This window comes from Tinamus guttatus, unplaced genomic scaffold (assembly GCF_059628265.1).
Source record: "Tinamus guttatus ecotype Peru unplaced genomic scaffold, ASM5962826v1 Tinamus_guttatus_pri_ptg000323l, whole genome shotgun sequence".
NCBI classification, from domain to species: Eukaryota; Metazoa; Chordata; class Aves; order Tinamiformes; family Tinamidae; genus Tinamus; species Tinamus guttatus.
The window spans coordinates 346962-368883 of NW_028288857.1; the positions used below are offsets into that span (position 1 = coordinate 346962).

Sequence of the window (21922 nt, forward strand, 5' to 3'; positions counted from 1 at the left end):
CACCCACAGACCTAGTCCTGGGCACTGCGTGCTGCTTGAGCTGTGCTGGCAACAACAGCTCTGCCTTGTCTAGCCCTGGCAAGAGCAGGAACAGGCAGGGGTCATGCCGGGATCCTCTACAAACATCCACATACTCTGGGTAATAAGAACAGTAGCTGCAACCCACACCTAACCAGGGAGATGATGCCCTTGCCAGTGTAGCTGAAGGCTGCCTGAAGGACATAGTGCATGCCCAGAATTACCCAGAAGTGGTGGAGCCAGAGTGACCACGAGCAAGCCCCAGCTGATGCCTCCAACCCCAGCCCCGGGGCTGCACCAGGCACCTGCTCAAATAGACCTAAGAGTCAAGTAAGCAGGGAGAGCACAGTGCAGGCAGCAGATATTTATTGGTGCAAAAAGGATGGGAGGATGGCCAGGATAACAAACACAGCACGGGCTGGGACAGGGCTGCTCTTACCCCTCATCCCTTGCCCGTCACAGTGCAGAGCACACACGTTTCCCCATCAGCAAAGCTTCTTCGCTGCCACACTGACACCGGGCATCTCCCAGCAGGACCAAATAACCTCGAGCACAAGTGGGAACCAGCCATGTCACTTGTCAGGCAGGGAGCTGGGCTGCCACACCGTGTCTCTGGCTTGGCTCCCACCTCCTAAATACAGGCCATGAAGGGGCAGGGCCTGTGCAGGACAGGAGACCCCTCTGCCAAGACCGCTTCTGTACTGACCACAGTGACCAAGTGGAGCCAGAGTCCAAGGGCTGATGTGCAGAACAGCCAGGCTTGCCCGTGCTGCTAAGGGAAGGTGGCAGCTGGACGCCCCAGGTCGGGTGGGGAGACTGCCCCAGCCTAGACACCGTCCCTAAGTCAGTGCAGACACTCCATCATAACGCAGCAACCACCACGGGCCAGAAGTAGCCCCACTTCCTGCGTGGGCGTCATGCAGGACACTGGGGACTCCAGGCTAGCTCCAAGCCAGGGGCACATGGAGGGGGAAGGAGCTTAGACAGGCTGTGCATCTTCTCCAAGCTCCAGGCCAGGAGGAAAACTAGTGCTGCTTCTGAGGGCCTACCGGGCTCCACACTAGTGCAGATGGAGAGGGAAGGAGCTCACTGCTCTGCTCTGCCTCTTGCCTTCCCTTAGGAGCTGTCCCAGTTCCAGCCAGGGGATGCTAGGGGGGTTGCAGGGATTACACAGCAGCACTGGCTATACTATAATGCACACTCAAACCAAGCCTCACGGGGACAACACTGACCAGGAGGCGTTCTCAGAGTGCTGATAGAGAGGACACATGGGCATCGCAGAGCCAGGGTGTCCTTCTGCAGGGGGAACCACGTGGAGGCAGCAGCCGCTGGCTGGTGCTTGCTCTGCGAGCGTAAGCGCGTACAGCAGACACAGGTACTACTAGCTACACAACGGGGACCCTCCTGACACACAGCCGCACAGGGCCAAGCCTGAGCCACTGGGCCCTCTGGACCGCTCACAGCACACACAACTCAAACAGCTTCAGCTTGTGAATAATTTAACTAGTAACTGTACAGTTTCCCATCGGAGCCAGTTCTACAGATGAGACATCCCTGGAGTCTGGGCAAGGGATAACTCAGGGAGCATGTAGAAGATGGACAAGGGTCACTCTGGACTCCAGGGGCAGGCGGGTCATAGGAGAACAAGGAAGGGTTAGAAGATAGGAATGTAGTTGTCTATCTTGGTCCTGTGCCGCTGAGCGATGCACTCTGCAATCCACACAATGTTGCGGCACTCTTGCTCCTTCAGCTTCACAAAGGCATAGAAGACTCCAAAATGGAACTGGTTGAGGAAAGCAAGCTTGTTCAACTTCACCTGGGAAAAGCCGGGAGGAAGAAACATCACTTGGGTACTTCTGCTAAACTCTCCTCTTACAGGAGACAGACAACCCAAGTGTGGAGCAGTTTGGAAGCTCCATGACTTCCCTAGAGGTCTCAGGCACAGCTAACTCTCTGCACTAGCTCTAACCTACAGCACATGGCTCAGACAGGACAGGCTCTGATGTTCAAAGGAGAAGCACTTATACCCCGCTGTGCTGTGATGATCCTCCCTCTGTCTCCTTTCCCAAGTAATGACTCTCTGTTTTTGCTCTCTACGGAGCAAACACCCATCAACAGCCCAAATCTGCCTCTTGCACTGCTCTAAACTGCTTGGGGAAGACAACATGGTTTGAGCACCTGACTTGGGGTCACAGTCATCAGGAGGGCTCACTGGAGCAGAGGGCTCTTCCTTCCTTGTGGTTGACTTCTGTGCAACCACAGCACTCATGCTCTGGAGCCTTGCAGACAGCACAGGCAGACGTGTGCCATGAAGTGCTTCAGGTGTTCACTCACCTCATGTTCAAAGAACCTGTCTTCAAGGGTCTTGTCTCCAGGGTTGCTGCCAGCACCTTCAAATAGCAGCTTGTACTCCTGCAGGAAGACATCATAAGAAGGATGTACCCAAATCCCCAAACCTTCCAGTACTGGCAGCATTCCTGGGCCACACTGCTATCTCATGGGCATGGGGTGAGTGCAGGGCCACCACCCTGGAATGGGGAGACTAGGACAGGGTCCTCACTATTGCCAATACAGTGGTGACTGGCAAGCCAACAGCACCCCAGGCAATCAGAGGCCAGGCAAGACCACCTCCATTTTGGCCAAACATGGCACAGTGGTAATAGTATTTGTCAGTTGACAATTGGCACCCTTCACCCTGTTTGTCAGTCCACAAATTCCCCCATAAGTCCCTAGGATATCCAATTTGGAGCAGCTTCTTGTACCAGTGCTCCTGGCCCTCAACCTGAGATACTCACAGGGTAGTAGTCGGCAACATTTTTGACTTGTTCATAGTCATCTGCTCTGGCCAGCTGAGCCAGGCCCTCGGGGTAGAGCTTGCCACAGTGAGGGAAGAGCTTTGCTCGGTCTTCCTTGGAGAGCTCAGTACCAAATGAGTTAATGGTGATAATGAAGGCCCTCCGATCAGCTTCGAACTGCAAGAGAAGAGCATTTCACCTTGAGAAGCAGTGACTCTGCCAGAAGCTGGCAGTTACTGACACTGCTCTGAGCAGAGAGAAATCAGAAGGCAGTGTGAGCAAGTCAGGCTCATCATCTAGGAAGCATACAGCTATCCTGTGCTCAGCAAAGAAAGCTACCTGCATAGGCCCCCAGAATGATCAGTAGCTGATGCCTGGGCTCTAGCCAGGGGAAGAAGTTCCCACCTCAGGCACAAGGCAGGTCACCGAGCAGCACCCTGTCTGGGTCAAAAAACATTACGTCTCCTTTGGCTGCTGCCCCTGAGCCCTGCATGCCCACAGCTGGCCCTACCATGGAGACTTGCCATGTCTCCTCATCCATGTGAGAGGATGAGCACGCAAAGGCAACTGACTTGTAAGCAGCTAGCAGGACCAGGCCTGGGCCACCATGGCACACAAGGTCATGCTCAGGCAGAGCAGACAAGATCTCCTTTTGAACAGACTGGGAAAATGCATGTGGCTACTGAAGAACATCTTGGGCATCCTTCCTACTGACAGACTGGCCCAGAGCAATGAACGTCACTGCAACACAGCCTGTACAAGGGATCCCAGACCTACCTCCAAGATTGGGCACATAGCATCTGCCGTGGTACCCCCCAGCGCCTTGCAGAACTTGTAGAAGGACTCCAGGTACGCCTGGAAGAGAAAGGGCAGGGGAACGCTTGTATATTGTTGCACTTACCGCCCCTAGGCCACTCAGGCAAGCAGGAGTGCTGACAGAGAGTTTTTAAACACATCACACACCCGGGACAGCGTTTCCCCCAGAGATGGAGACAGGCTGGTCATGCGACTGGGCAAGCCTATTGCAGGCAAGATCCCCAGATACCATGGTTAAAGCTAATGGATGCCTGTTTTGCTCCTTTGAGTGGTCTAACTCTAGACTTACCATAGTCTTACATGGTTTCCTGACCCTGCTGCGGCATGCCAAGCCACACAAGCTTAGCTACAGGACTTCAGCTCACTAAGTGCTGCTTGGTTAAGTTGAGTTGAGTGTTTAGGAAAGATGTCTGCAAAACGAACTAGTTCTTCTCTGTAATTCTCTTTTCTACCCTGCAGCTGCTTGCTCTCTACCCCAGTTGGAGAACTGTATAAAACATATAAGGGCTAGACACAGCTACGTTGCCACCTGGAAATGTGATCTTACGTGGAGACACCATCTTCCACCGGGAAGACACCTGTAACTCCCAAAAGGAGACAAGATTGCAGAGCATGAGGCCTGGAGTGCTGCTCAGCAAAAATGTTCTCAGAAGAAGCCACCATGTGATACATCTCCCCAGACCCACACTTGCTATCAGAACCACATAAAAGAGAAGAAAAAAAAAAAAAAAAGGACACTGAGACTTCACAAATCTCTGCCTTGCCACAACAACTCCAGGACTAAAAGTGGACCAGGAACACATGGAAACTCCTAGCCTCTGTGCCAGGGGAGCACCCAGATTATTGTGTTTTGTAAATATTTACTACTACACAGTGCAAATGGCCTCTGCTAGGTGAGCACTACGCATAAAAGGAGCATTACCTCCAGGAGGTGGAAAATTTCTCCTTACTGCTGCTTCAGTGCAGGTAAGCACAGAGCATCAGTCTGTAGAGCTTTCATGGGTAATGGATAATGAACGCGGACATGGATAATGAACTTTGCTTGAAATCCACAGAAAAGGGAACTTGGGTAAGAGATTCAGGTCATTAACTTTGCCCTTCTCAGAGTTCACGTGCAACCTGAACGGCTTAAAATCAAAACCAGGCAATTTCAAATCTCCAGCACTGAAAGAGGATCCAACTATCAACACCACTGGGGAAATTCATGGACGGTAACAACAACCACACTGAGTCCCTCCAGTTCATCACCTTGTCTCCCACAGCAGCCAACAACAGATATCTAATGAATCTAGTGAAAAAGATCACTCCATGCCTCCTGCTAGTCTCATTTGTTATTCACATTCAGATCTAGGGGAGGTCTGTGGACCCATTTTTCCAAAAAATACCACCAGGGTCTGGGAGGTAGCACTTACCTCCCTTCTCCACAGTTTGATAGCTATTCTCCAAGGCAGGAATCTATCCTGAGTGCAGTAGAGGAATATCTGCCTCAAAAAGGACATGGGAAAGGATATCTAGGCATGAGGGACACAACTATACAGCACCCACCCAGTGCTTGCTCAGCAGCTGCACCCTCTCAATAGAGGTCTGCAGCCTGCAAGGGTGGCTGTAGTTATGCAGGCAGCCTTGCCACTCCGTTTGGAGCAAGAGATCAGTATGTGCCAGGGGCCACGTGCAGCTGGGTACAACTGCAAAGGTTGTACAGTAGCTCTTCCCCCCCTGCCTTCCCCTCAAGCCTGGCTCCTTTTCCACCTCTCCAAATGGACCACGGCTACCTTTGGAAGCAAAGGCCACACACCGACCACTGGCTGGCTGCAACCAGTCCAAACAAGGGTGGCAGATACGATCTGCATCCCACCCTCGGTCCAGAGAGTCAAGATGAAGCGATAGCCACAGCCTGCACATAAACACAGGCTTTTGCATTGCCAGCTGGAACAAGACAGTGCCTGCCAAGGAGAAAACTGCTTCCATACAGACTCCAGGCAAGGAAAGACCTCCACACCCCTGTGCCAACACTGTCCTCAGCCTGCAGGTCTCTTCTAGCCTAGCTGCAACTCTCTTGACATTTCTCTACCAAGAGCATCTGGTAGAGACCAACCACTGATGCTAACGGCTCGAGAAGACTATTGGAGACTTTTCCAAAAGAGTCCAAGACAGAGAATCAGGCTCGTGAGAGTCCTTCAGTTTGACCTTAAACTTGACTGCTTTAGCACTTTGAGTGCAAGAACTCCAAGTCTAAACTGTGTGGTTAAGGAACAACCTCCTGGCGAGTGCCCGAGGAAGTTTATTCAAAGCCAAGACATTTGGCAAAGCCTCCCGTGCAGACTCGTGACAGCCCCCAGTAAAACCGCTAAGCTAGCTCTGATGCCCTCACTCTGCAGCCCTGGGCGAGCAGACCTCTGGCACTAGTTTTATTTTCCAGTGGACACAACTAGTTCTTAGTCACATTTATACCATCACCATTCCAGGGCAGAAAACAGAGAGAAAGTACATTTATTTTTCATTTAATCTAAGAGGAAAATATCCTCTTGCCTTGGCCTGAGAAAAGTCAGCCTAAGCTGGGGCTCCTGGAAGCACTGGGAGATGACCTATGACAAGTAGGAATAAATGCCCAACAGAGAAGTTAACAGCTCTTTCCCTGCTCCACCCAAGAAAGGCTCATTTACCTTATACAGCGTGTTTCGAATGATCTCAATGTTCATTTCATCAAGGTCCTGTTCAGATATGCAATCTTGGAAGAAGGCAGCTGAAAGAGAGCCACAGAGAGTTAGTGTTGCCCTAACCAGGCCCTTGCCCATCACCTTCCAGTGGGAGCAGTACCAGAGCTGCCAGCAGCCCCGGGCAGAAGCAGCCTGTGTGCTGAGCTGGCTTCTCCTCAGCCCAGCCTGTATCTTCAGCAGCCACCAGACTGCCATGACTCCAAACCTCAGGCTCCACTATGGCTTCCCCAGGCCACAGTCATTTTCAGGCTCTCACTTGGAAGTCCTTCTTCACCCCTTAGTCCTACAGCTTGGTTAACAAGTCATTTTTAGCAAAAAAAAAAAAAAAATCCTCAAGCGGCAGTGCCAGAACAGCCTATGTAGAAGAAGCCAAAACCGTTCCCAGATGCAGACATCTGGAGGTGACAACACAGCTTCCGAGCTGCCTGCTACAGCGCAGTAGCGGCACCCAAGCATCCAGCTGCAAGACAGCAGCTAAAAAGTGCTGAGGAAGCTGGCTCTGTGCTTCTCCCTCCTCTTCCAACCTCGGTTGGATCAAGAAGACACGGAGAAACCACAGCTCCTACAGCCTGTGATGCTCCACCTGTGAATTCCAGGAGAATTTCCCCCCAGGTAGCTCTGCCTCTCCACTTCTTCCAAAGCTTTTCATTTCTCTAGTTGAAGGTGGAGCTGCAGCAGACAGGATTTACCACTTTATTTTGGTAGGAACCTCATCCCTACACATTTTGCCAGACTATCTTTGAGAAAGACCTTGAGAAATTGTTGCCACCTAAGGAATACAAATGGGTTTCAGTCCTAACAGAGCACCAGCAACATCAGTACTTTTGTGTAAGTAGTTCATCAAGAGGTTGCTGCAAGGTGTGGGCCAATTGATTGCATCCGTACACCTAGCAAGATACAAGGCTATTTCCATTCACATCTTAGTGAGAACACAGTAAAACCCGTTCGTAGAACTTTTCTGACCTTTTCTACTCCCACTCAGCAACTAGTTTTGCTGAATTTGCTATATAGAGAAATGTGATCTTCCTCAACTTACGTACGCACCAGCTGTGGGAAACGAATGCTCATACCTGGCAGTTGACGCGTGCTCTGCTTGACAGAAACAGGCAGCCCACAGGTTCACACCGCTGGTGTGCACGAGCTCCCCAAGGCAGCTGCACTGGGGACCCCCAGTCTTGAACAGCCCCGTGGGGGTTTCTTTGCAGGAGCATCAGAGACCAATGCCACGTAGCCAAAGCAAGACGCTCACTACAGCAGGCAGGAGCAAAAATGGAAGGTGCCAGCACTGGCTTTCACTGTAAGACTTGCTGGTTAGTTGAGCAGTGGCTACTTCAGAGTAGCAGAGGAATGAGAACACAGCTATTTCAGTTCCCGGCCCTCCAATATCCCAATTTAGGCTAGCAGTTAGCTCAGCTAACTTAGGAGGGCCATTTGGGCTTAGGCGTTCCTACCAAGCCACGTAGCTACTCAAGTGCTCCTACGAGACAGAGCTGCTGTTTCTATGTGTGCGGTCACTGGAAGGAGCACAAGTTAAACAACGTCAGCTGGCGCACTTGCTTGTTTAGGCAACACAGCTACTCCCCACAGACCCACGCTGAAGAATGCCACGGTAGATGGCACACGGTCTCAAGGGCATGGCCAGGGCAAAGGTCTGGAAGACGAACACGGATTAGCCAGGACAGAAGTTGGCAAAGCTCGCTCTTGTACAAGGGCATGAAGGCAAATGGCAGAAACCCTCAACTTCACCAGCACCAGACAAGTTCTTCAAAATCACCTCAAATGTTTTCATTGCATACCCAACCTGAAGATTTAAGGTCTCCAGGGGCTAATACTGTCTTGGAAATACTTGGTTCTGTCTCAATCCCCAAGAAGAAAGGTTCCAGCTTATTTATAAGGATGGTCTTTGCACACATCACCCCTACAATGGGCTCCATTTGGGTTGCATGCAAAGTCTTGGCTCTCCTGCTCTGCTGCCCCATTTAGCAACCTCATCACAGCTTCACTCATGGCTCATGCACAGAGACCTGCTGCAGATGCAACTTAGACCTTCAGTGGTAGCCAGATCTCTTCTGACTTGTTTCCTCACCTTTGTTGGGCTTTACCTGGCGAGTCATTTTTTCACGCCAACTATTTCACTTGCCCCACTGCTAGAGAGGCCACGTGCAAAGAGTGCTTTCAGTTCCAAAAACAATTGTCGCCGTCACAGTACGATGATTTAAAGTGCTTTGTTCTTTCTAGTAACTCCAAAAGAATGATTAATCACTGACTCAGTCACACCTAGTTATTTTTGCCTGAAGATGCTAACCTAGAAGGTCTCCTGTGACCACCTCTCTTGCTACTGCAAAAAGTTTTCTGTATTACTCCAGAACCACTTACCGCACCTTTTATCCTTAAAGAAAACATCTGCCTAACCAGATGCTTGTAAGATAATTATTTTAAAGCATCACGTGCCTCCTGGAAAAGATATGTAGCCCTAAGACAGTGGCTTAGTTGGGGACTCATTAGCGCAATCCTCCAACAGCTTGTGACTCAGTTACACCTCTGCAAAACCAATCTGCCTATGTGTGGGATTCTGGCATACATAGAGCTTTTAGAGTTTATGTTTTTAAGTGCTTTTCTTGGTCTAGAGCTGGTTTTATTAGTCTCGAAACAAGGCTGGGCACATGCAGAGCTCCATAGTTATCCACAAATATTACTTACAAGAAATTGTTCCCAAGTGGACACGCTAGAAGTAACTTAATTCCAGTGGAGGACCTTAGAGCACTTCACTAGGAACATAAATGCTATGTGTCCCACGAGACTTTTTTTAGAGATCTCATTCTCTAAGATCTCTCTGACTTTCTTCTTCGGCATTAGTTTCAAGTCATGATTCCCAGAAGAGCCAGCAAATCGGCCTGTGTATCAGGTCTAACTATACCTGCACTGCCATGATGGGTCAAGGCTTGGTTCACACAGACCAAATTCTCCAGCAGGGAATTGCCCACTGCCAGTGCACTGGATTTGCCATTTGTTGAAGCCTGTAGAGAGACAGCTGTCCCTGCAGACAAGAAGAATAGACACAGGACAGCCCTAAGCCTGATTCCAAGCTCAGCCACCACAGCGCTCCAGCAGTGCAGCTTGGATCTAGTTAGACCATGCAGGAACATGGACATCTGCTTCACGCTCAGCTAAGAGACAATTTGAAAGGCTCTGCTCACCCAGAGGGGTGTCCACCAGGATTGCATTGTACAGCTCCGCGGGCGTCTGTGCAATATTCACGGCTTCCATCTGCTCAAAGCTCCCCAGAGGATGGCACTTGGGCACCAGCTCAGAAATTGAACGCTGATGCAGAGTCCCAGTGATCAGCAGAATGACGTTGTCGATCATATAGCTGTACCTGGAGAAGTACAAGAGAAAGCCTGTCACAGATGGGTTAATACCAAAAAAAAAAGAGAAAAAAGCTAGGTGAGCAAAAGGGTGCTTCGTAGGACCACAACAAGAGGGAACCAGAGATTTGTTGATCAGAACAGCATTGGTCTACCTTGTCTACCTATGGAGAAAAGGTCACGTGGCTGCAACCCCGTACTCTTCCAAAGAGCTAGCAGCTTTGGCAGCTGACATGAATTTTACTCACATCCTGATGCAATCACATGCAAGCTTTTTTCACATCTTTACCAGTAAAAAGCAATATGCTTTGGCACTAGGCCAAATTACAAAGTTCCTTACGAAGTTCTCTGCTGACACGATATAGGATTAGCAGTTTTTTACAGTCCTCTGCGCTGCAGTGATGGCTAAAGGGCTTCTCACGAGATTTCAAATCTGCCTGAAGCACCCGTTGCAGAGAGAAAGACAAGAGGCAAAAAGCAGAGCAGAGGAAAAGGACAAGGTAAGGAACTGAACTGCTGACGGAAGTCATGTGTGCATACCATGTTTTCAGTCAACAGAACTGCTGGATACAACTGAGCTCCTGTAAAACCCCTCACCTGCACATCTACAGCATTCAAATATGTTAAATTAATTTTTAAAGAGACTTATTAGCTTTTCTTTAGCAAAAGGAACAAATCTACAGTATTAATTAGCCTACCATGGGAGAGGGTGTTTGGAGCAGATGCAGCATTAGAACAACACCTAAGTGGATAGTGAAGATTAATGCAAGAAATCAGGAAATGGCCCTTGGTGCTTGAGCAATCAAGCCACAGATTTGCCTGAAGACTGCGGATGTGACAGCTGGTAGCCTTGTCCATGTAGATGCAGCAAGATTTCCTGGTGTCACGTAAAAACGAGGACCTGAGAGCAACAGTGTCCCCAACAAGTAGACACCTTCGGCATGGGCTTAATCACGAGTCAAGTGACAGATCTGGGAACCTGAAAAATATGAAGCAAGATGAGATATTTTTGGCAGAGGAACAGACTTCTGCAAGTGTCCCTCGTTAGCATAGGGAAGGGGAGAGATGCTGAAAGTGCAGGATGTTTGTGGTTTTGCAAGTCGCCCTCGCTCTACAGTCAGACCTAGCGGATTATTTAGCTGGCAGATGGAGAAAAAGGTTTGAAGATGCCTTGACAAGAGCTATTGGAGAGCAGACAGGATCAGGCCTGGCGTTAGGCAGAGCATCAAAGTCCAGTGAGGTCAGGCTGGGCCTCCCATGGCCAAATTCACTCCTTAGTTGCTCAAATGGGTGTTACCTTTTATTCCTCCACATGGTCCAGGTGGGTAAGGCACTTCCTGGCACCATCATTTTTGTGGAGAGCTTTCTGTGTTTGTAACCCACATTTCTAGCAGCATTCAATCTTGAATGATGGCAATCAGGACAAGTTTCGTGGTACCAGGAAACCTCCTTTCCCCCTTTAATCCACAGGGTCATTATCCTTCCTACTGTTTGTGCAGCTCTCACCATGGAGATGGTTGCGGTCTCCAGGACAGCAAGAAGGGCCTGTTTATAAGAAGTGAAGGCAAGTCCTTCGCAGCAAGCAGCTGCTCTTGGTAAACACAAGCTTCTGCAGCCTCAGATTCACTCAGCAGGGTGTGCCAGGACAAGCACAAAGGAGATCACTTCCGAGTGCTGCCGTCTGCCCTCAGATGCACATAGTTTTGTTCAGTGACAAGAGCTTCTTAGGAAAGACCATACGTCAACAGGAGTCTTGCCCGAGCGAGGTCACAAAGAAGGAGCAGACCATACTCAGAATTCTAAGATTTAGTCTACAAAGAAAGGAACGTGGTCATTTCACAGTCTGTTGGCACAGCTCTCTCCTAGTCCCAGCTTAGGATGGATTTTGCAAAGGTGTTCCAGGAGATGTCAATCTGCAAAGAGCCTTTACAAGTCAATCCTCTCAAGAGGAACTGAAATGATACGTGAAGCTGTTCAGAGGTCTTCAGAGAAGCCGAGCTCCTGGCTTGCTGGATGCACTTTGATCTCTTTCTTGCACTTCCAGTCCAGCTCAGCTTGAAAGTCATAGTTAGGTTTGGGGACAGCAGACCACGTCTGATCTGCTTTATATCTGGGAAGCTCCTGCTTTCAGACTGCTGCTCCCAGCAAGGATATCCCAGAGGACTTCCACTGGCAGAGTTCAGGGCATGACTCTCCCTATTCCATTTATTCCCCTTAACTCATTTTGGTTTCCTCATCCTCAGAGGACTTCAGGGAACATAGAGGTTACGCACCGAACGCCAAGGCCTCTATCAAGGCCAGCACCAACTTTTGAAAGAGTACTTTACCTAGTGAGACTAGTTAAGACTCATGTCTGCAAGATAAGCAGCTACCATGTGCAAAACAGAGGGATATTCCTCACTGACATTGCCCCTGTGACTGTGCTGCAAGCCTTTATGGCAGGAGAGCTGCAGCATGACTGGGCTCATTCACTCGCTCAAATGCAAACTCTATTTAATTCCAATTAAAAAAAGAAAGAAAGAAAGAAAGAAAAAGAAATGAAAAATAGACACACGCATCTTACCAACCACTTCCCTTTCCTGGAGGAGACAGCTATGGCTTAGTTAATTTTTACCAAGAGATTAGTCAATTATGACTACAAGACTGGACTTCCAGTGCCAGGGCAACTAGAAAAGCATCTCCTCACTTTCAGAGAGAGCAATACTTCCTTTTCTTTGCCAGCTCCCCAAAAGAATGCATCTGCCTTCACTGACACTGCTGGACTAAAACCATACCAGAGGTCCTGGCTGTGTCGCCACTTCCTCCCATGCCCAAAGGATGAGGTTTATGTGGATGGCAGCAGTTTTCCCAGATGCATCCAGTCACTTATTTAATATAACAACCTTTGTCATCCTCCTTCTCCCATTAGATTCTCCACGGCCTCAAAAGTTTTCAGCATGTTTCGATTCCTTCTCGAGGAGACCTTTACACCCTGCCATGTGTCTGAGCTCCCAAAGCATTTGATCCTTCGCCAGCTCTCCGTGCAGCTAGTAAGGGACCAGACTCTCACAGGAGGAGCTGGTTGGAGGTCTTACTGCAGTACACTTGGCATGGCAAAGAGACCAACACATAAGATAGCTGGGTAGCTCACTGGGAGCACTGGATCACACAGCAGGAATTTGGAGGAGGCGGCAGCACCCGTAGGCTCCATATAAGCTACAGTCAGACCTGCGGCAGTAGGGTTGTAGTTAAAAGGTGGCAACCGATCTCAAGCCCCCAACTTGGTTTCCTAGAAAGTTACAGCAAAACTCTTGAGCCAGACCATACACTCCTGATTTGAGCTGCTAACTGCTGATACAGGTAGAAGATTATGAAAAGACTGGGTGTTCAGCCAGAATCGGTATCATGTATATAGTTACACCCTGCCTCGTTCTTCCGTTCACCCGCTGAAGTGAGGCGTGTTCCTTTCCAGAAACTCACATACACAGACACACTATTTTAGTTGATACTTGTAAGCATCAATAACAAGACTAGAGCAGAATTTCTTAATAAATACAGGAAAGCATCAAGTGTAGAAACTTTATTCACAGCAAAAACCTGTCTCAATGCAGTCAAAGATGACAGCAGGCTTTGCAGGCACTTTCTGGACAGGCACAAAGAAACAGAAGCTCTGAAGTCAACTCTACCTCCATAGGAGACAGATGTTGCCTTCTGGTTTCCTGGAGTCCAAGAAAACGTGGGCCACTCTCTGGCACACCTCAAGCCCATGTAGCATTCAGTTCAACACAACCTACCTTGGACAACCTTCACAGAACATGAGAGCAAGATCAGGCTAGAACAAAACATAGCGAAGGCAAAAAGAAGAGGTAGATCGTTCCAGCAGCAGTAGATTAGAAAGATCATTCTCACTATCAGATTTGGTTTGGTCTCAAATGGCCTCTCTATGCATGTTTGGAGAAGATACAGGAAAACCAGGCCCAAGAAACCAACCCTGGGGATAGCTGTCCATGGATGTTAGAACCAAGGAGGAAGCACAAAAGCAGGACACAGGTACCTGGAGAATTAGTTTTCTTCCTTTGGGGATTATTTAGGCACAGCCACTGATGAACAAAATATTCAAGGAAAAAAAAAAAAAAAGATTGCTCTCCCAGTATTCACTGGGCTATTGTTTTTTTGTTGTTGTTTAAACAAGGGGAGCTCGTAAAATACATGAAAGTTCATCACGTGGATGCTTTACAACTTGGCTCGCAAGCCCTTGGGCAGAGCCCTGCACAGCCACCCCAAGACACTCGGGGCTTCTCCTTCCCCCACTTACTAATCTAATCATAAAGAGTCATTGTCCTACAGCAGATAGGTCGGCTTTTTATTGCTTTCTGCTCCAGGATACTGAAGAAACTGTAAACAATACTGCAAGTGGTCACAAAGCATGACTAATGACAGAACATTGCATGACCTGCGTTTCTCAGGAATCCTCTGAAAGCCCTGCCAAGCTGTAGTTAAACAGCTGCTCTAGGAAGGGTCATGAGGACAGCCCTCCATGTCAACAGCGAAACACAGAGATTGGCGGGGCTGATAACAGAAAGCGCAGACCTGCAGAGGGTGCAGGAGGGGAGAACGGGGCTGTGCTTCAGGGGTTTTGGCTTCTCCTTGTGCCCCGAGCTGCAGACCTGCTGTTTGAAAGGAGACATTCGAGCTATAACCCATGAGCCTCCCAACTGCGGGCAGGTTTCCTGCCTTGCACTAGGGACTAGGATCCACGGGACCTGCAATTTTGAGCGAATGAACCAAATCAGAGTTATCAAAATACCAAATCCACAGTGTTGTGTGTCAGCATGGTCAGGGCACCGTTATAGCGTGTTACTCACTGTGCACTGTGAACACTTGTTACATAACTGTGTCTCTGAAGCGCCTAGAATGGGTCAAGGTTTTGCTCAGGCAACTCTGACTTCTCCAAAACCAGCACGAGACTTCAAGGCAAGGCTACTGCTCGCAAAGCAAAGGTCACTAGGCGCCTGCACTGAACGGCTGATCACGTTACTCCAGAAGCGCGTGTTATTTAGGGATAAAAAAGCAAGGTGCCAGCAAGATCAGAGCAGTGCTGTAATCTCAGTGTAAACTGTAGAGCTTGAAGTTACGATGGAGCTGAACAGACTAGAGACACTTGAGCATTTAGTGCTCCCCTCTTGCAGCTCACCCACATCAGATACTTGGGGACTGAGGATTGTAAAGGTATGGGTGAGAGTCTCATAAATGATTAGAAGCTTTTCATACTACGGTTTTCCTGGGTTTTGCCTTAGTGTGCAGGATCATCCCTTATGGTCCACGGGTTCCTGCAAAAGGGAGCAAAGGTGTTAGCTTACAAAGTCATTTGTTGAACCTTTTTGAACTCCTAATTTAAGTCGCCACTGGAGAAGGCAACACAGATTGTGAAATACAGAAGAGCAGTGATTGATACTAACAATGGAGCCAGCAGACAGGAACTTCCATCTAGAGGGTGGTTTTGAGATTAAAAGTAAATAATGTCACAACTGTCCTGGATTGAAAAGGAAAGCAAAGTTTCATACCCAGAAGCCCTCACAGAGGCTTCTTCGAGTAACCGGACGTAACTGAGTAAATCCTGGAGTCCGTTTTTCAGCTTGGCCTAGAACAAGTCAGAGCAGTAGCCCCTGGCCGTGAGCAGCTCCCCCACTGTCTGCAGCTTAAAGTCAGGCAGCCCAGGGATCGCGAGCAGCAGAAGTAACGCACGTGACACCCTGCCCAAAACACACAAACTCCCTTCCTATTTTTCTACTCTGTATTTTCCCAGAGTTGCATCAATAAAAGTCACTCGTGAGTGGCGATTTCATGAATCCAACAAGGAGAAAGCTGAAATTTTACGGCTGCCACCACAAACTAAGGGCAATGAGCCAGGAAGCGAGTGCCCTGCTAAAAATCAGTGACAGTATTTCGCAGGAGTAAGTTACAGCTTTGCAGTACTCCCAAGGCTGCAGCAGCTTTTCAAATCCCAGCAGCCAAGAATGCTCTCGGCACTCAGCTATATTTAGCTGCATCTCTGCGCGATTTTTATCATCTTTTAGCAAGTCTAGGTCTCTTGGGATCATGATCCAGAAACAGATGAGCACTCATTCAGCTTAGCATTAGCTGTGTTGAAAGCTAATGAGGGGAAAAAAATGCTAGATGAAGCACTCTAACTTTGAGGCTTTATGAAGAGGATGATGCATTCTCGACACAAAAGTCTCTTTAAACCCCCGGGAGGGATCTGGGCATCTACAGCCTCATGCAAGAGTCTCCAGTCACCTAACACTTGCTGCTCCAAGGCTCGGTCTCAGAAATAAGAGGCTAGTAAGCAAGGCTGAGCACACTTTAGCACTAATTACATTTTAAATATCTGCCAGAACTGTAGATCCCACATCTGGAGTATTGTGTCCAGTTCTGGGCTTCATAGTACAAGAGGGATGTGGAGCTGCTGGAGAGAGTCCAGCGCAGGGCTACGAGGATGAGGAGGGGCCTGGAACATCTGCCCTATGAGGAGAGGCTGAGGGAGCTGGGCCTGTTCAGCCTGGAGAAGAGAAGGCTGAGAGGGGACCTGAGCAGTGTCTAGAAGTACCTCAAGGGAGGCAGTGAGGAGGATGGGGTGGCCTCTTTTCAGTGGTGACCACTGACAGAACTAGAGCAAACGACGGAAACTGAAGCATCGAAAGTTCCACAGGAACTTAAGGAAAAATTTCTTAACAGTGAGGGTGACAGAGCACTGGAACAGGCTGCCCAGAGAGGTTGTGGAGTCTCCTTCTCTGGAGATCTACAAACCTGCTTGGACGCAGTCCTGTGCCACGTGCTCTAGGTGACCCTGCGTGTGCAGGGGGGTTGGACTAGATGACCTCTAGAGGTCCCTCCCAACCTTAAGCATTCTATGATTCTATGATTGTGTCATATTCATGCAAACCAGTCACAAAAGCCCAATCTGCATAAACTACTTTGTCACCTTCCTTGCTTATAAATCACTAGCATTAAGGAGATAATACAAAAATCAATTAAGAGTATAAAAAGGACATAAGATGAAAGGCTGCACCGTCATGCCTTAAAACATGCCAAGCGGATACAGGTTTTTGCTAGGCTTCTAAGCACTGCAGTACTTCTTCACAAGCATTTGTTAGACTTGAAACTTGCACGTGGACTATTTCTGGAAGAGACGGATCCATGGAGCATAAATCCTCAAGAGATGTCCAAAAGCAATGTCTTGATCTACCAGGCCTCCTCTGGGCTGAAACTGCCAATCTAAAGCAATGAGTGAGACTAAGAGAGGTAGAAGAAAAATGAAGCTGCTAATATCCAGCACCAGAAGACCTTGGGCACAGCTTCACTCAGGGGAAGAAAATATATTATTATTATGGGACAGGTGCACTGCGTCAGGCGTTAACCCAACTTAGGGCAGCATACGTTGGTGGCCTTGTAAAAAAAGCTGCAGCCATCATAATCCAACATAAATCCATCTTCCCTCCCTATTTCCTATCTCCTACAGACCTGCTGTTCAGCCCATGCCAGGAAGACGGCGAGACAGGATGCGAGCAAAGTCCACAAACTGTCCCTGCAAGCTGCAAATCAACGCGGAGATGCAGCTTTAAGAGCAGCCCGAAAAGAGAGTTAAGTCCACACACTGCTATTGCGAGAAAGGACTTTTGCATCTTTGCTATCACTCATAACATTTTTCTAGGTCTTTTAATCATTAGTGTGACTCACCAGGCTTGCTAGTACCATACTTAGAGCTTCCAAGTGAAGAGGAGGCTCAGTCAATGTGAGCACCGTCAGGCTGTTCCAGCTAGAGGCAGCTGGCCAAAGGAAATATTTGCTGGGTTAGAGAGGCTTGGGAGAGGAGGATCCCCCTCAATGCAACAGAGCATTACCCACCTCCTTTCACAGAGGAGCATGCCCTTCTTCATCAAGACAGTGACAGATAAATCAGTTTCCTTCAGGTCATGAAAGGACCCAGAACAAGTGATCAAGCAAATGAGTTCTGAATCCTTCAGGGAGGCACGAGAGCAGCTGCCTCTCTAGCGCTACCACCCAGAGGACATGAGCCCTCAAACATTTTCACACCATAAGCTACCTGTGCTCTTATTTTGAGTGTTGTATAATCCCTCTAAGACCTTGGCTTATCAGTTCAACTTTACGCTCCCTTCAAACAGGGAAACGGCTCGACAAAAACCTGCCTTTCCCTGCCAAAGGCATCTCTGCCAGAAAAGGCTCATAAAGTGTTTACTGCAGGATCCCCAGCGCCTGTGTCATTTTTGCTCCCTGATCCCTCCCGCCCCAACAGCCAAGGATTCAACAGCTAATTGAAAATAACACAGCACAATTTTAACCACAGTGGCACTGGGAAAAAACTCTTTGGATTGCTGCACTTGCCCAAATAAGCTGCAAACCTCTATAAAGCTGGAGTTATTTCTTCTGTAAGAGAGCACTTCAAAAGGATGTAGTTATATGCTATAACCACATGCAGTATGCCAGGATGCACACTCCAGCACATCTAAAATAGATGACAGGCAACTTCCTACTCCACAGAAGAGCACTGCTCTTGAGCTCAAGCAGCAATTGAAATAATTCGGTTATAGAAAAACCGCTGTTGTAAGATTTGGTTTGAACTCAAAGCCATGCAGCAGAAACCAGATCGAGGCAGCACAAGGGAGAGGCAGAGCAGGAATAGGTCAGGGAAAAGGCAGTGCCAGCTAAGGCACAAAAAGCACAAAGCCCCAAAAGCCAAATTCCCAGCTTCATCCTCAGGGCAACCAGAACCCTGTTCTAGAGATATAGCAGACCAGTGAGGCAAAGGCAAATAATAATCTAGACTATCCTCTGCTCAGGGGCTTGAGAGGTGGGTTTGACGTGCTGCACCACTGACCCAGGCCGACCCCAGGCCTCACTGTGACAGCAGACTCCTTGAAAGCTGCTTGAGCAGAGTTAGCAACAAGCCACCCAGTCTGGACCCAAGACCAGGCATCTCTGCCCATCCGCCTGCTGCGATGGCTCATGGGGCCAAACAACTGCCTGAGGGATCGGGTTAGGCTGCCATTAATCCACGTTTGGTGCTGAAGCCAGGTCACAAAGATTTTGTTTTCTTCCCCCTGGAAAAATACTCCCGAAAGAAGACAATCCGATCAGACTACAGCTGACTGGAGTCAGGCATGATCCTATGAACTACAAATAAAGATTCCCATTGAAGCATAGACAGGGACACTGTAAAGAAAAAGAGACAGACCGTGGCATTGTGTCAGGCTAAGACAAAGAACAAAGCGTTTACAGAAGGGCAGGCCAGCAGATCATAGAGAAGAACCTAAAAACCACTTCCATCCCATAAGTCAATACATGCTTGTTGAGTTCAGGAAGTGGGTTCTGCCGTTTCAAGAACACTTAATACCTGTTTGCTGCTGCCCTACAGCATGTCTGTGCTTTCCCTCAGCCAAACAGTCAGTTATTTGTGTTGGAGCAGAGATGTTGACAGCCAACATGTGCCTATCAGTCAGGGCTATTAGCAGCGGCATAAAAACGTGGGGAAGCACGAGCAGGCATCCGCCAAAGCCATCTGTGCAGCAAAACGGCCTGACACGGAGCTCACAGGTGTTTTATAGAGCTGTGGTTCCTCCTATGACGCCTCCAGGAGCGCCTCAAGCTGAGCTCTTTCCCGTTGCAGTGATATAGGAGGCTACCACAGCCACCACCTGAGAAAACCAAAGGGAAATCAGCCAAAATCCTAAATATTTTGTTACTAGCAATGCTTATGAGGAGAAAGATCCTGGACAAGACTGGAGCTGGGAAAGAACATGGTGCCAGGAGGGAAAGTGCAACAGGATAGATGGGCATCAATGACAGCAAGGGCCTCGTGGAATGAAGGCCTCACTTTGAAGACATCACATAGCTACTTTGCTGGTTTTGTTTTGTTGTTGTTGTTTGTTTGTTTTTTGGTGTCCTTTTAAATGCTGCTCTTTTCCCTCTGCTCTGCAGGCAGGTTAATTCCTGCCCACCTGCACAGTCCTGTATAGGGCCCCGTGTGTGCCAGGAACAGGAAGACACAGGCCTGGAGTGCCACCTTCTGGCAAGTCCCAGGCAGCTGTGTGGCACATCTCTGGCGTCCTCAAAGCACAGCAGTGAAGAGCCCATGAAGAACATGCTCCCTATTTGCGCTCCAAGGCTCTCCCCTAGGCCTCTCCCCCTCGCACAATCTGAGATGGAGGCCTTTGGTGGCATCTCACTGTCACAGCAGAACTGCTGCTTCTCTTTCCCATGTCCTCACTTAGTGCATGGACCACTTGGAAGAGGCAGGAGAAACCACATAGCACAATTCCACACAGGGATCAGCTGCACAGCTTTTGGCAAGCTGGCTGTGGAGCAATAAAACATGAGCCCAATAGTCAGCCCCAAGATCAAACCTTTCCCTAGATCTTCTCAGCAACATGACTTGAGGTGGAAGTCTGAGCACCCCCACAAAAAAAAGGTAGCTCTAGAGAGCATAAATCACATGTGGATCATCTCTAAAGCTCTACAGAGTCCAATTAATGAAGTATGGATCCTGACTTATGCTTGATCCACCTCATGGTACTAGCCATCCACAGCTTGGCCACTTTCAACAAGGTGTTTTCCAAGCATTTAATAGGCCTCTTGTGTGAGATTGTCCAGCACCATCAAGTGAAAGATACTGGCACAAGCTCACGCTTCCAGCCTCTGAAATGAGCTGCTCACCATGCTAGTTACTTGGGACGTGAAGGGGAAGCCTCGTCCTGGCAGCAGTACAACACACTATGAAACTTCTGCAAGTGCAGAAGACTCACAGACTCACGGAATGGTTAAGGTTGGAAGGGACCTCTAGAAATCATCTAGTCCAACCCCTCTGCCTAAGCAAGGACACCTAGAGCACGTGGCACAGGTGGGTTTTGAACAACTTCTAGCTTTAAAGTTAGCTGTGCTCTGAGCAGAAAGTTAGGCTAGAGATGTCCTGAGGTGAGGGTTTTCCTGCAGTTCCCTGAAGAGCGAGCTACTTCAAGCACACTTTCCAGGAAACCAAAGAGTAGTCTCAGCAAGAGCAAAGCAGATGGAGACCACATGACTCTCAAGCCACACAGTCTTTGATCTGTTCAGAAGAAGACTATACTACATGACTGGTAGCAGGACTACCACGGTTGTGATCCAGCTTTGCTGCCCAGAAAATAAATAATAATAATAAAAAAATTGCTGTTCGGGATTATTAAAGTGATGATGCTCATCTCCCTGAAAGAGCGAGTCATCCTAAACACTAGGGGTGAGGAGAGAGGATTTTTGGAAAAAACGAAGTAAAGGATTTTGTTATCAACCTGAGGCAGCAATTTCTGATTTCCAGCAGTCTGTTCTCCAACTGCCTATTATTTAGCATGAGTCAAAGACGCATTTTGACTATTAAATACTTTAACCGTAATAGAGACTAATGTAAAAAGTCATCCTTTGAAGTTAAATATTTAAGCACAGAATCAACAAATGCAGATAAAAACTGCATGAACAACAGCAGATCTTTGCTGCACTCTTGAGCAATACTTCAAAAACAAGAATCATGCATCTTCCCTGGATTTCACCATATTGCCCCATGACCACTGCAGCTTGGGGCAGTCTCCCACATTTAAAAATAGCCAAGTGAGAAGTGATCCTTTACACAGGAACCCTTAACAAAAAGCAAGGAGTAACTTCAAACTGACAGATGGGACAAGACAGGTCCCATCTGTCAGTTTGTCCAAGACAGGGATTATAGGATGACACCTAACTTGGGCAAAGCAAATGGAGTAACCACTATATGGTCATCAACAGAAACTGATAGCAGGCAGCAGAACTAGGTTTTAAGCAAATTAAACCCTGGCTGCAAATCCAGGCTTAACAAGGTACACTGATTTACCACGAATACCAGTTTAGCCCTGCTTTTACAAGACAAGTATCTTGCTCAGATAGGTCAAAAGTTAGCCAGAACCCAAGTAATTATCAAAAGGCATCAGATGGGCCATGTAGAAACCATGAGCACGTGCACCGCAGCATTAGGAAACCTGTGCATCATAGCTAAATCTAGGATCAGCTGAAACTGGACACACAGGAGGGCCTGTCTCCTTGACAGTAGCAACCTTGAACAAAATTATGATGAAATCCAACTGAGCGCTCAGATTTCTCACACAAAAGGCTTTGTGAGAGGACTGTGCTACCAACTTCATCTAGGAGCACTGCTTTT

The 21922-nt window shown here is 48.4% G+C and overlaps 1 protein-coding gene across 1 annotated transcript in view; it reads right to left on the reverse strand.

The window, feature by feature from the left end:
* Positions 1 to 1500: 1500 nt before the first annotated feature.
* Positions 1501 to 21922, reverse strand: part of ATP6V0D1 (ATPase H+ transporting V0 subunit d1) — a 31540-nt gene continuing 11118 nt past the window's right edge. The window contains exons 3-8 of the mRNA XM_088529045.1: positions 9544 to 9722; positions 6293 to 6372; positions 3591 to 3668; positions 2814 to 2990; positions 2353 to 2430; positions 1501 to 1834 (exon numbers count right to left, since the gene is read on the reverse strand). Of these exons, the coding sequence (XP_088385171.1) occupies positions 1673 to 1834; positions 2353 to 2430; positions 2814 to 2990; positions 3591 to 3668; positions 6293 to 6372; positions 9544 to 9722 (754 nt within the window). The 3' untranslated portion in view covers positions 1501 to 1672. The remainder of the gene's footprint in view (positions 1835 to 2352; positions 2431 to 2813; positions 2991 to 3590; positions 3669 to 6292; positions 6373 to 9543; positions 9723 to 21922) is intronic.